The sequence below is a fragment of the Ptychodera flava genome, chromosome 1, assembly GCF_041260155.1.
Source record: "Ptychodera flava strain L36383 chromosome 1, AS_Pfla_20210202, whole genome shotgun sequence".
In the NCBI taxonomy this organism is placed as follows: Eukaryota; Metazoa; Hemichordata; class Enteropneusta; family Ptychoderidae; genus Ptychodera; species Ptychodera flava.
In genome coordinates, this window is record NC_091928.1 from 42820742 (window position 1) to 42834453 (window position 13712).

Consider the following 13712-nt stretch of genomic DNA (forward strand, 5'->3'; position numbering starts at 1 on the left):
TTACTTAAAGAAAATTTCGAAGCTGTCGTGCCGGCAACATTTTAAATATATATATTTATATTTATTCTTATACTACATTCTACACGTAAACAAAACTCTCTCGCAATTCACCTACTAAATAAAGGCGGTGAACGGATGCCCAGACTTCGATAGATAGCATTCAACAAAATGAAGCACACACGACACAAGCCAGGAACCAAAAATGTCCATTTTACCCTTTTTGGCCGCAGTCTTTCATTTTAATGCAAATAAGCATGGACGTGCAAATACATCCATCGTTTACATTATATATAAAGTAGATTATCTAGTATTAGAGTACATTCTTGCAGGCATAGGTTATTGATATGAAGTATGGATTTCTTCTCACGTGGTGACATCACATTTCACTTTTCTTCAGTCAGGGTTTCTTGCCATCTCCAGTACTGTTGCCACAATCAATGTGTATGTAGAAATTGCCATCTTTTTTCTTCAAGATAAGGAGAAATTTGTCGCTATCGATAAGTGATCCATCATCTTTGAACGAGGAAAATGTACCGCAGCTGTACGCCAGGTCTCCAAAACCAGCTGCTTCTTCTTGAGTGATGGCCATCTTAGTAATACCACTAGTCTTCATCGACTGGAGGATGTCCTCAACAACTGAAGAGAAACCGAAACTTATGAAACAGCACAGCGGCAATACGATGGTTGTTTGAAAATATGTTGAATTTGAAAAATACCAATATGTGCTTAATTTGAGGAACCCGTATTGAATACCTGCTTGAAATACGTAATACTGTCCAAAAACCCATCACATTTTTAATTATTTTAGCAATCACCTGGACAGAGCATAATTTCTCCAAAGTATAGGCCTGCTGGTTACGGTGATCTAAAATGCAGTGTATCTCTGAGTTCAAGTTTTATTTAAGCCATCTTAATGAAACATTATAACTATACATGGTAATTTGAATGTCGATGTTATTACTAGGTTGACCAATGCCCTCGCGCAATTCGGAATAATAAGGTTGTTAGGATTATACTTTGCTATATTTCCCTAATAAAGTTGCGTATAAGCTTTCATACAATACATGTCAACATAACTGAATGAATAATTCTCAGTGTTCAGCTGTCCCTAAGGCAGAGTAACGGCCGTACATTCATATATCACAAGCATTATACGCAACTCTTACAGACTTATTTACCGAGAAGAACTCAAATTCAGTGATCGTTTATAAAGCAAAAACCAATAGTTTATACATATCAAAGTCAAACAAAGTTAAAACAAAGGGCATTTCAAGTTCAGGGGCGAAGGTCGGCGAAATGTTGAGACGTCGCAGGATTATGAAGGATATGTGGATGCAGAATTGGAAATACCTAGTGATTGTCAGTGAAGAAATAAATATAAAAGTCTTAGCAAACAGCGCTTCAAAATCTTGAAATTCATTTTCAGGGATTCTTGACCTTCAAATAGTTTACGATCAAGGCAAAAATCTGCAATTGTTGCAACAACAATACAAACAGAAGCCTTACAATTGGTCATATTTTGACAGTGGTTTCCAAACAAGCTGGCGTGATAACCCGAGTCATACCACTCTCCGCCTCGTACCCATTGTTCTAACCATGCTTTCTAATTTCCATAACCGAATATTTTATTATTACCACCTGGCTTTCTTTTGTTTAAAAAGTGTCCGATTTACAAGTTCTTTTGTTTCAAAGTATCCGATTTACTAGTAAATCGGACAGTTCTTTTGTTAAAAACTGTCCGGTTTACTAGTAAATCGGACACTTTTAAACAAAAGAACTTGTAAAATGGACACTTTTTAAACAAAAGAAAGTCACGTGGCGACGAGTAAAAAAAACAAATGCGAGACATTAACCAGAAGAAATTTATTTCACCATCAAGTACAGAGTAAAGACACTTTAAAAGAATCACCGGACTGAATTAATTTTGCACGACTGTACATCTCAAAATCAATTACAGGTCACCGTGAAATAACGGATTTGATTGCAAATATCACATATGTGTTAGGTTATTGTTATCATGATCATTCGAAGCTGAAATTTAAGACTTCAAAGTCAGTTGTCAAACACTGAATGTGGAGATTTCAGTCGCCTTCGGTAAATTTAAATCTAGCTATAGGAAACACACGCAGTACCACAGTCATTGTGGATCTAGACATATTGTTTTTATGTACTTGCAGTTTCTGTTGCGCCTTTCTCTGACGTGGCTGTGTAGCTTGGTCTTCCGATTGTGGCCGTTAGCACTGGCGTGACAGGGATGGCTTTTCTTTTCCATCTTTGGCTTTGGTAATTGAGTGCACCGGATACAGCTTTCATTTGTACTTCATCCGCCATATCGAATACGTAGAGCGACTCGGCAATTGCGTGTATGCTGCTCAAAGTTTTCGACCCAAATGAGCAAAGCGTGACTCTAACGTCGATCTGCAAACACCTTTTCACTTCATTCAACCAACCAATCAAGCAAACATAATTCATACAATTCAAATAAAACCAGGTGCTCAACACGTCATCGTGACTACAATAGTAACACATGTCAACTTTGTTTTATCCAATCATGGGTTATTTTTTTATACTTTCATTCAACAAGGCGTCAAAACGCGTCAATGTTTTCCTGCCAAAGTTTCAACGTGCCACTGCACTAAAATTACAAATAAAAACTTTCGGCGTGCAAACAAGGCTCTAAAACTCGGCAAATTCGTGGTATAACACGGTAAGCGAACTAGTAGTCGGCGGTTTACGGAATTTAACGGTACAGTTTGCCATAAAACTCCTCGGCCCTGCGGGCCTCGGAGTTTTACTGGCAAACTGTACCTTTAAATTCCGTAAACCGCCTCCTACTCGTCCGCTTACCTATAGTAGTACTTTCGACAACCAGCAGCCAAATTCAACTCGGTTAAGTTAACATAATGTGCACGATCACTCGAGCTAATCGTAAGTAGTCGATGCTCACCTTTCCGCCCATTCTGCACCTCCTTACCAGGTAGAAGAAACCTGCAGTCTTCAGTGTAATGTTCAATGAATGATTTTATATCTCCTGACTCATACAGGGCCGTCATTTTGGCAAACTTTTCGGCGAGAACAGAGAGTACATCAGCTGAATCGACCATCTTTATTCTGCTAAAATTCTAGATGCCTAGATGACCCTGGACCCTGAGCTATGAGGCCAATTGAAATGACGCCGGAATGTCATGTTGTTTTCTGACCTTTCCTTTTATTCAAACGAGTTCAGTCGGGTTCGAACTCACAACGTACGGCACCCAGTCACCTAGCGGAGAAGCCACAGACAAAACCGCTCGGCCAAATCCCCCTTTCAAAATAGAATGGTTCAATAACCGAGCTTACAGTTGTTACAATTTTTTCTGACTGCGACCCCTCCACACGCTTGAAGTTCGTGAAACATTTTCGCCTGTATTCTCGCTTATTACAGATCACACACAAACTTAATCAAAGCAATAAATACATTACTTAAACCATAGACCCTCGAGGGTCTATGCTTAAACTAGGCGATAGACAGCCTAGGGAACAATTCTGTCCACCAGCAGAGCTATCAACCCACGGTAGAAAATACATTGTTTGCAATCGGGTTCGAACTCACAACGTACGGCACCCAGTCACCTAGCGGAGAAGCAACAGACAAAAACCATTCGGCCAAATCCTCACTCTCAAAAAGAGTGGCTCAGTAAGTCTTAACCATAGACCCTCGAGAGGGTCTATGTCTTAACGGAAACAGTAAAGCAAAACTCTTGGTACATAGAGTTCAATTTCTCTCTGAAAGACACAGTTAGCTCACGTATTTTAGTAATGTCCAACTGGAGCAGGTGCAGCCAACGGAGTTATTTATCAAAAAAGCTAAAGGGAAATTTTAATTTTGCATGGTTAGCAGGTGACATATTTTAAGTGGCAGGGGAACAAACTTTAGTTTTTTGTCGGGCAGGGCAGCTATCGGTTGATTGTCCTGGGGACAGTGCTTGGCGAAAACGAGGAGAGGGGAAGCTACTTTTAAAACGGGGACAGGGGAAATTGAGCCATGGTGTTTCCGGCGATGGGGACACAGGGAAAGTACTTATACCTTTTACAGGTTACCCAAACTACCTAGCCTTGTAATAGTTTTGCTTAAACGGAATATTTCGACCGTTCTCTTTCAAAATCAAGAATAAAAATCAGGGGTCATCGTGCAAACTTTAGTACTAGAGAAACAAATTACCCAAGATTTACTGATATTTGAAATTCAAAATGGCCGCCATCCCACTGTTAACTCAATTAAGAAAAAATAAAATTTTCGATTTTCGAAAACCTAAGCAGGTAAAGGTTTTTCTATCTCCAAGAGCTTCAAAATGAGCCCCCGCAAGTGGTAGATCAGAAAAGAATTGTAAACGTTTGAGAGTCCGAATATCTGTCCCTGAGGCTCGTTGTACGTTTACATTAGATTCTCAAAAATCACCTCACGATGATTTCAGATGTCTAACGTTGACCTACAGTAGTCAACTTGAGCGGTAGAAATGATTGCTAGGAGACGAAACGTAGAAATGACCAGAGTTTAATGTTTACTCAAGCTTCCGGTTGATTTCTATAGGTCCATGTTAAACATGTAAAAATCATGGTAAGGGAATTTTGAAGGCGTTATGCTGGAAGAGCTCACGGGAGCCATTACACATGTTCTAAAGGCTGGAAGACCTTTTGTTCCAGACAAGGCAGTCCCTTCCTCTTCAAGAAGACGCGAGCCAGGAAGCACCGTCGTAGAACGGATATTTCTATCTGCCTGCTCTAGATGTAGACATTATAATGCGATCATGGGATTACACTGTACTCTCTCAAGTTTTCAGAACGAATGATGGATCTGCACAAAACGTAGATATTTTGTAGGAAATCTCGTGCATATTTGGCAGGTTTCGACAAGGCAAGGTTGTGAATGCTTTTATTTACATCACACTGTACACACAAACAAAACTTACATAGCTTACCAGCATTCCCCTTCACTTAGTAATTAAAAGCGGTGAATGGATGCCAAGACTTCGATCAATAGCATTCAACAACACGTCAAGAACCAAAATGTAAGTACTTTCCTTTTGGACTTTAGCCTTTCATTTTTATTGAAATGAGTATGAACGTGCAAATAAATCCATAGTAGGCCTATACATTAAGTAGTTTATCAAGGATTACTTTACATTCTTGCAGATATAGGTAATTAATTGGAAGCATGGATTTCTTTTCACTTGATACTGTATAGTGACATTACATTTAAAGGTGGGGGGACTAGTAGTCTCGACTTCCAGACCTCGATCGCTTCACTCTTGCATAATAATGATAGAAAAGTGCGCCGCGTCGAGTTGCGAAGTGACGAGACATGTCTGCCCCTGCCGCCAGCGGCGCACTTTACTTTGATGGTTTAATGCGTCCGGGAAGTGAACAAGGTCTGGAAAGCGAGACTAGGGGACTAGATCCCAGGGATAAATTTGTCTTGGAGAGGATTGTGGAGGTGTCATAGCCTTATGTTTTCCATTGAAATACGGATAGTTTTCAATCGGATTCGAACCCACAACATACGGCATCAGTCGCCTAGCTGAGAGGCCTGAGACAGAACCAGTCGGCTAAATCTCCACTCCCAAAAAAGAGTGGTTCAATAGCCGGCTAAGTTGTTACATTTTTCTGACTGAGACCTTTCAACACGTTGTAGAGTTCGTGAAGCACTCACGCACGCATGCTCACTATCATACATCGCACATACACACTTTATCGAAGCGAAGAAACGAATTTCATCGCTTTAACTGGGCGAACGATAACCTCGGGGACAATTCTGTCCACCAGCAGTGTTACCGACCCAGGATAGAAAATACGGATAGTTTTCAATCGGATTCGAACCCACAACATACGGCATCAGTCGCCTAGCTGAGAGGCCTAAGACAGAACCAGTCGGCTAAATCTCCACTCCCAAAAAAGAGTGGTTCAATAGCCGGCTAAGTTGTTACATTTTTCTGACTGAGACCTTTCAACACGTTGTAGAGTTCGTGAAGCACTCACGCACGCATGCTCACTATCATACATCGCACATACACACTTTATCGAAGCGAAGAAACGAATTTCATCGCTTTAACTGGGCGAACGATAACCTCGGGGACAATTCTGTCCACCAGCAGTGTTACCGACCCAGGATAGAAAATACGGATAGTTTTCAATCGGATTCGAACCCACAACATACGGCATCAGTCGCCTAGCTGAGAGGCCTGAGACAGAACCAGTCGGCTAAATCTCCACTCCCAAAAAAGAGTGGTTCAATAGCCGGCTAAGTTGTTACATTTTTCTGACTGAGACCTTTCAACACGTTGTAGAGTTCGTGAAGCACTCACGCACGCATGCTCACTATCATACATCGCACCATTGAAATTGTAACGTAGGGAGTAAATTTCCTTGCAAGACAATCTGACCCCTGACACGTGCTTTTAACTCTCCTGTGGATAGAGGGACTGTGCTTCAATAAGGTTTCTCGCTGTCTCCATCTCCGTTACTATTGTTGCAATCAATGTGTAAATAGTAATTGCCATTTATTTTCTTCAAGATGACGAGAAACTTTTCGGTATCGATAAGCGATCCATCTTCTTTGAGCGTGGAATATGTACCGCAGCTGTACGCCAGGTCTCCAAAACCAGCTGCCTCTTTTTGTGTGATAGCCATCTTAGCAGTGCCACTGGTCTTCATTGACTGGAGGATGTCGTAAATAGCTGGAGAGGAAGCGAATTTATTCTTATGAGACAGCAAAGCGTTCGGTTGTTTGCAAAGATGTTGGTATTTGAACAATACCACTTTAACACAATTGGAACAAATTTGATGTGATTGGATATAGTAATAGTGTTGGTTCAATCTGCAAATGCAAGCTCATCTGCTTTAATTTTTGCAATATACTCGTTTTTATAGGTGATTTGTAATGTTGTAACTTTTACCCATAGGGCATCTGACACTTTCGAGAAATTTGAACAATTAACAGATTCAGGTCTTCCAAATTAGATCCAATTGTGTTCTCTTCTCATGCTTAATTTGACGAGCCGATCTTGACTACCTGCTTGCCATATACGTAAATTTGTAATCGTTTACTTGTACCAACAGTAGTAAACAAAACGAAATAACAGCACATGACCTGTTTTGCTGTCCAGTGATAATACAACCTTTGTCATCTCAATCACCAGAAAGTACTGAACGATGCAATAGAATCGACAGTGGTCAGCATTTTAGGCTTTGCTGTGTCAAACAGGAGTCGCGTTGTTTTTCTGGCAGCAATTCCCTGGACAGAGCACAATTTATACACATTACCAATGAGACAGTCTCGTTTAACATGGCCGCGGTTTCATAGCTATTGTAACCAGTGCATAAGTTTCGTTTGGGATAAAGAACGTTGTAGGCATTATTTCTGTTTACTTCACTGATTAAAATGTGTAACCTTTCATGAAATACAAGTCCATACAACTGCGTCGATAATTCTTAGTGTTCACCTGTCCCAAAGGAGGGGTATACCATTGCGCAATCATGTATCACTAGCGTTATACGAAACACTAAGCCTAATAGACGAACTGAGAAGAACCTAAATTTACTAATGGTTTTGAAAGGTGTACACCAATAGTAATTAATTTAATGGTCCCACGAGTTAAAACAAACAGCATTTCAAGCTTTACAGCAGAGGTCGGCGGAATGTTCTGCGGATGTAGAATTAGAAATGATCAGGCATTGTCAGTGGAAAAAATGACCATTAAATTTTGCCAAAGACTGCTTCAATAGCTTGAAAATTGTTTTCAGGGGTTCTTGACCTTGAAATGGTTCAAGGTCAAGGCAAAATGCTACAATTACTGCAGCGACGATGTAAGCAGCAGCCTTAGGAAAAAAAATAAATGTGCACGATCACTGAAGCTGATCTTAGTAGCCAATGCTTACCTTTGCGCCCATTCTGCACCTCCTTGCCTGGTAGAAGTAGCCTGCAGTCTTCAGAGAAGTGTTCACTGTATGATTTGATATCTCCAGACTCATACAGATCCATCATTTTTGTATACTTTTCAGTGAGAACAAAGGAGACGTCAGTTGAATCGGCCATCTTTATTCTGCTGAAGTTTGTAACACACTGCGTACGATGCTATGTGTTCGAGGCCTTGTGCGGCCTCCCGTGAACACGCAGCATCGTACGCAAGGCCACTGAAGTTAGAGTAGTTTATGACCCTAGACCCCGCCCAGTGAGTGACCTGGGGCGCGTCGTTTGCTGACCTATTTCCCCCGGTGCTGCTTTTAGACCCAAGTTAAAAATAGAATTAACGCTACAGCAAAACAAACCCCCACATACATTTGATTTCAGAGATTTGTCTCAAAGTAGAATATCCCAGACTACAGATTCGGACTCTCAAATTTTACACTACTAGTCTACTGTTTGTGGGGATTCAATTTGGAAGCTCTTTGGATAAGTAACTTTTTACTGTCTTAGTTCTGTGAAGATCGAAAATTTCATTTGTCTTCAGAGAGTTAATACATGGATTGCTACTATTTAGTATTTCAAAATCGGTAAATGTAGTTTATTTCTCGTGAACCAAAATTTGCACGGTGATCATTAATGTTTTTTATAATTTTTTAAAAATAGATTGGTTCCTGGTTTCCTTGACTAAAGTTGAATCAGAAAGTTAAAGTCTTCCGTTTAGAGGCGCATACTACCTAAACCTAAATGCGCCTCAAGAACAGATGTTCAGACATTAAATGTTTTACAATACTTTTCTGGTCTACCGCTTGTTGGGGTTCATTTTTAGGCTCCTGGAGTAAATGAAGGATTCAAGATTTTATTATATAAATTCGTAAAAAAAGAAACTTGCATTTCCCAATACACTTAACACAGCGATGGCGCCCATTTTCTAGTGCAAGATTTTGCACTGTAAACGTTGATTTTCATTCGCAGTTTTGACAGAGTATGGCTGAAAGATTCCCTTTGGAAAATTTCAAGATATTTTAAATCTTTTAGTACTACCAGCAGCTTGTATTTTTTTTTATTTGGCAGAGGGTTGTGATTTGCTACCTATATACCTACCTACCTACTTACCTACCTACCTACTTACCTACCTACGGACGTGCGTGCTTGCAGGCGGGCATGCAAGAAGGCAGACATTCATGCATGCACATGCATGATTGCATGCATGCATGCATACGTACGTACGTACATACATACATACATACATACATACATACATACATACATACATACATGCATGCATGCATGCATGCATGCATGCATGCATGCATGCATACATACATACATACATACATACATACATACATACATACACACACACACACACACACACACACACACATACATACATACATACATACATACATACATACATACATACATACATACATACAATATATCAGCTTTTTCACTCCTGCCACCTTCAAGTTGTTCATGCCGTCCACAATAACTAAGGTTTTTCGAAGAGAAAGTACAGTTCCAGTTAAAAAGAGTCTGACAAAATATGTAATGTATGCTTACATAAATAAATAAATGGGATGCTTACATAAATAAATAAATGGGTGTTCAGTTTGACAAAGTTTAGTATGACGTGTTTTTGAACCTTATTTTTGAACCTTTAGTTGAGAAAACAAAACATGGAAACGAATATTTTAGGCATTAAGGTAGCTACATACATTATAGACACTTTCAGATTTTTATTCGTTTCTCAGTTATAGAAGTCCCAAACCCCAATAAAGTATATATATTTTCTGAAAGCCCTGATATTGGGAAATCCGACCGTGCACAGTACACAGTCATCATTTGTATAATAGTCACGTGACAAGCGTTTTACTAAACCTTCGAAAAATCGGGTTTTCCTCCCTTTAGCAAACACGCTGCACGATTTTCGGTTGACATGACTTGACCATGATTAGAGTAATGATATTGTGATAATGGAGCTCGCTTTGTAATCCCGGTTTGTAATCCTCATTTTGTTGCTTATCGATGTTAACTGTTGTAATTTTGCCCAAAAGAATATCAGGACAACATTTTATCACCTGTTACTGAATTTTTCTGTATTGTTTCCATGATTTTGGACCAAATGCACATAATTTTTATAGGCTGCACTTTTCAGAAGAAAAAAAAATTGAGAAAAATCTGAAAAAATTGTCTAGATCTAATAGACATTGTTTGCGTTGTATGGTATAAATGCAACAAAAATCGACTTTGGCACTCAAAGGGGTTAAGGCAACCATGTAGCATTATTTCATTTTGTTCAAATTCGTGAATAATATCGACTATATACCAGTAAAATAACTATGTTTTGCCGGGCGGACGGTAAATATAGCGTACAGTGTTTGAGATAATCATCGTCCCCGAACTCTTCACGTCGCCTGGATATGGCTTCGTTTGTACTCATCACTTCAAGGGCTGTTGACCTTTATATACCGGTTCATCATATCAATCTTTAATCACCCCTAGGATTTCAATAATGGTAGACAATAAGTACTACAGATGTGCACTAATATCATTGTTGTCCAGTTCTGAGTGGTAACAAAGAGCGCAATCTTCTACCTAGCCTTCATCTACCTAGAGTGTTCTACGTCCCCGGTCTACGTCCTCTGATGTCAAGGTTACACGCTGATATACCACATGATTTTAAAATGCTTATTTGACCACATTGAATTATATTCAACGAACATACGACTACGGTGCCGTCCCTTTAACAGAGTCATTTTTTTCGCTTCATCATCGATGTAGATGGAAAATGATACTTTTCCCGCAATTTGATTAAAATCAGATGTAGAGTACGGCGGCGTCTTATTTATATGCGCACGCGGTATTCTCTCGCTGTCGCCTCTCCCGTAGCCTATAGGGATCGTTATACTACAATGTCTCCTTTCCGGGGTCTCCTTGTGAGTTCCAAACACTTTGTAGCACTTCTGTCTTGGTTTTTACGTTTATACTTAGGTTGTGCGAATCCAAAATTTGTGTTACCGCGGATTTGAAATCTACCGCCATAATTTGTCCCGTAAATCAAGGTCAATGACGTTGTTGATATGACATCATTGACCTCGCCTGGCATATTACAAGAGAATGGCTTTGCTTATATTCATGCGCCTTTGTTATGCAAAGTTGCTAGTTGCAGTGGTGAAAGCGGGAGCAGAAGTGAGATCGTCGCAAGTGTTTGGAGTGTGGCACGCTAGTTGTTACACTGTAAGTTACATTCATCGTATCATCAGCCCGCAAAGGGATTCTTATTTGATGTCAGATTTGGTCTTGATAAAGGGGTTATAAACCCCATGGTGGTACGTATTCTCATGGAAAATTGATACCCAAGCATGTTCCCAAAATTACAGAAAAGCCGGATTTTTTATTTATCGTCTACGCCCGTGAAAACACGAAAAGGGGGATACATTTTATAAACGTTTATCCATTAATGGGTTAGAATACCACTTTGAAATAAGGTAAATAATTTTCTTAGACGTAAAGCCATTCCAGCGCCGAACTGAAAATGTGCCAATGTTAATTAAGACATCATTATGTATACTCTTTTCCTAAAAGTTGTCTTGTTGTTCCAGACTGTAGCGGTCAGCTGTTAGACAACAACAAAGACTACATTGATACGTCGAGACAATGTCATTGGTCTATATAACGTTGTCATGGTTGTAACTGTATTTGCAATTATCTCACTCACTCTTAGATTTAATAAAAAAATTAGGTAGTATTTCTTCTGCTTCACATTTCTCCTATATTTCTCACGATATTAGAGTGTATCTTTGTTGAAAACTCCACGTGAAATTTTGCGGAACAAGTACAGGTATACCCAGCTTTTCGTGTGCCAACACCGCGTACCGGGGTTATATGAAATAAATATATGAAAGAAAAGTAGTCCGCTATATATGAATCAATAAATCTATCAAACCAAGTAAATGCCTGGGAGAGCTGTTTTCTTCTTGGTACAATTTGTCAAAGTCCCCATCTGTTGTCAGGGCCTGATTGGGACGGGGCAAACAAACTTAAGGTAGTATGCACCTCGGAAGTGAAAGACTTAAACTTTTGCTCCAACTTTCTTCAAGGAATCTTTCAATCATTCTCTTTCAAAATCAAGAATAAAAATCAGGGGTCACCGTGCAAATTTTGGTACTAGAGACACAAATTACTCAAGATTTACCGATATTAGAAATTCAAAATGGCCGCCATCCCTGTGTTAACTCTATGGAGAGAAATAAAAATTTTCGAATTTCGAAAAACTAAGCCTGTGAAACTTTTCTTTCACAAAGAGCTTTAAAATGAACCCCTACATGTGGTATATCAGAATTGTAAAAGTTTGAGAGTCCGAATGTCTGTCCCCGAGGTGCATTCTGCCTTAAACTATCGACAGTCCCTTGTGCATTTTGCTATAGGCTCTAGCACAAACGGGATTGGGATGGTGGTGGTGGTGCCGGAATGCCGCAGGCATAACGGCGAATGCTTTTATTGGCGAATGCTTTTATTGCTTTTATTGAAAACTCGTTGTGATGAACAGGTTGGCCTCAATTTGTCACGGATTGGGAAGGCGTTACGCTGGGAGAGGACGAGGAATGCATTACACGTGTTCTGAAGGCTGTAAGACCTGTTGCTCGAGGCAAGGCGTTCCCCGCTTCCTCTTAATGAAGACGCAAGCCAGGGAGATCCGTCGTAGGACGGATATGCCTATCTGCCTGTGCTAGATGTAGACATTATAATGCGATCATGGGAGTATACTGTACTCTCTCAAGTTTTAAGAACGGATGAGGGGTCTGCACAAAACGTGAGTGTTTGCGGGAAATTTCGTGCATGTTTGCTTAAAGAAAATTTCGAAGGCAACATTTAATATATATATATATATATATATATATATATATATATATATATATATATATATATATATATATATATATATATATATATATATATATACTACATTCTACAACTAAACAAAACTCTTTCGCAATTCACCTACTAAATAAAGGCGGTGAACGGATGCCCAGACTTCGATAGATAGCATTCAACAAAATGAAGCACACACGACACAAGTCAAGGACCGAAAATGTCCATTTTACCCTTTTTGGCCACAGTCTTTCATTTTAATGCAAATAAGCATGGACGTGCAAATACATCCATCGTTTACATTATATATAAAGTAGATTATCTAGGATTAGAGTACATTCTTGCAGGCATAGGTTATTGATAGGTAGCATGGATTTCTTCTCACGTGGTGACATCACATTTAACTTTTCTTCAGTCAGGGTTTCTTGCCATCTCCGTTACTGTTGCCACTATCAATGTGTATGTAGTAGTTGCCATTTATTTTCTTCAAGATAACAAGAAACTTTTCGGTATCGATAAGTGATCCATCGTTTTTGAACGTGGAATATGTACCGCAGCTGTACGCCAGGTCTCCAAAACCAGCTGCCTCTTCTTGCGTGATAGCCATCTTAGCAATACCACTGGTCTTCATCGACTGGAGGATGTCCTCAAGAACTGGAGAGAAACCGAGACTTATGAAACAGCACAGCGGCAATACGATGATTGTTTAAAAATAAGTTTATATTTGAAAAATACCAAAAGTGGAACCCGTATTGAATACCTGCTTGAAATATGTAATACTGTACAAAAACCCATCACGTTGTTAATTATTTTAGCAATCACCTGGACAGAGAATAATTTCTGCAAAGTATAGGCCTGCTGGTATACACAATAACTGTTAATGCAGTGTATCTCC

At 39.5% G+C, this 13712-nt stretch overlaps 2 protein-coding genes across 2 annotated transcripts; both read right to left on the minus strand.

Moving 5' to 3' along the window:
* Positions 1 to 220: 220 nt before the first annotated feature.
* Positions 221 to 3151, minus strand: LOC139138109 (uncharacterized). The gene is made up of 2 exons (XM_070706334.1): positions 2948 to 3151; positions 221 to 636 (listed from the first exon to the last, which is right to left on the minus strand). The coding sequence occupies exons 1-2, from the start codon at positions 3102 to 3104 to the stop codon at positions 398 to 400; spliced, it is 396 nt and encodes a 131-aa protein (XP_070562435.1). The 5' UTR covers positions 3105 to 3151; the 3' UTR covers positions 221 to 397.
* A 1993-nt stretch (positions 3152 to 5144) lies between these two features.
* On the minus strand, positions 5145 to 8058 carry LOC139140169 (uncharacterized). Its single transcript, XM_070709269.1, has 2 exons — positions 7915 to 8058; positions 5145 to 6713 (listed from the first exon to the last, which is right to left on the minus strand). The coding sequence occupies exons 1-2, from the start codon at positions 8018 to 8020 to the stop codon at positions 6466 to 6468; spliced, it is 354 nt and encodes a 117-aa protein (XP_070565370.1). The 5' UTR covers positions 8021 to 8058; the 3' UTR covers positions 5145 to 6465.
* Between the last annotated feature and the right edge of the window lie 5654 nt (positions 8059 to 13712).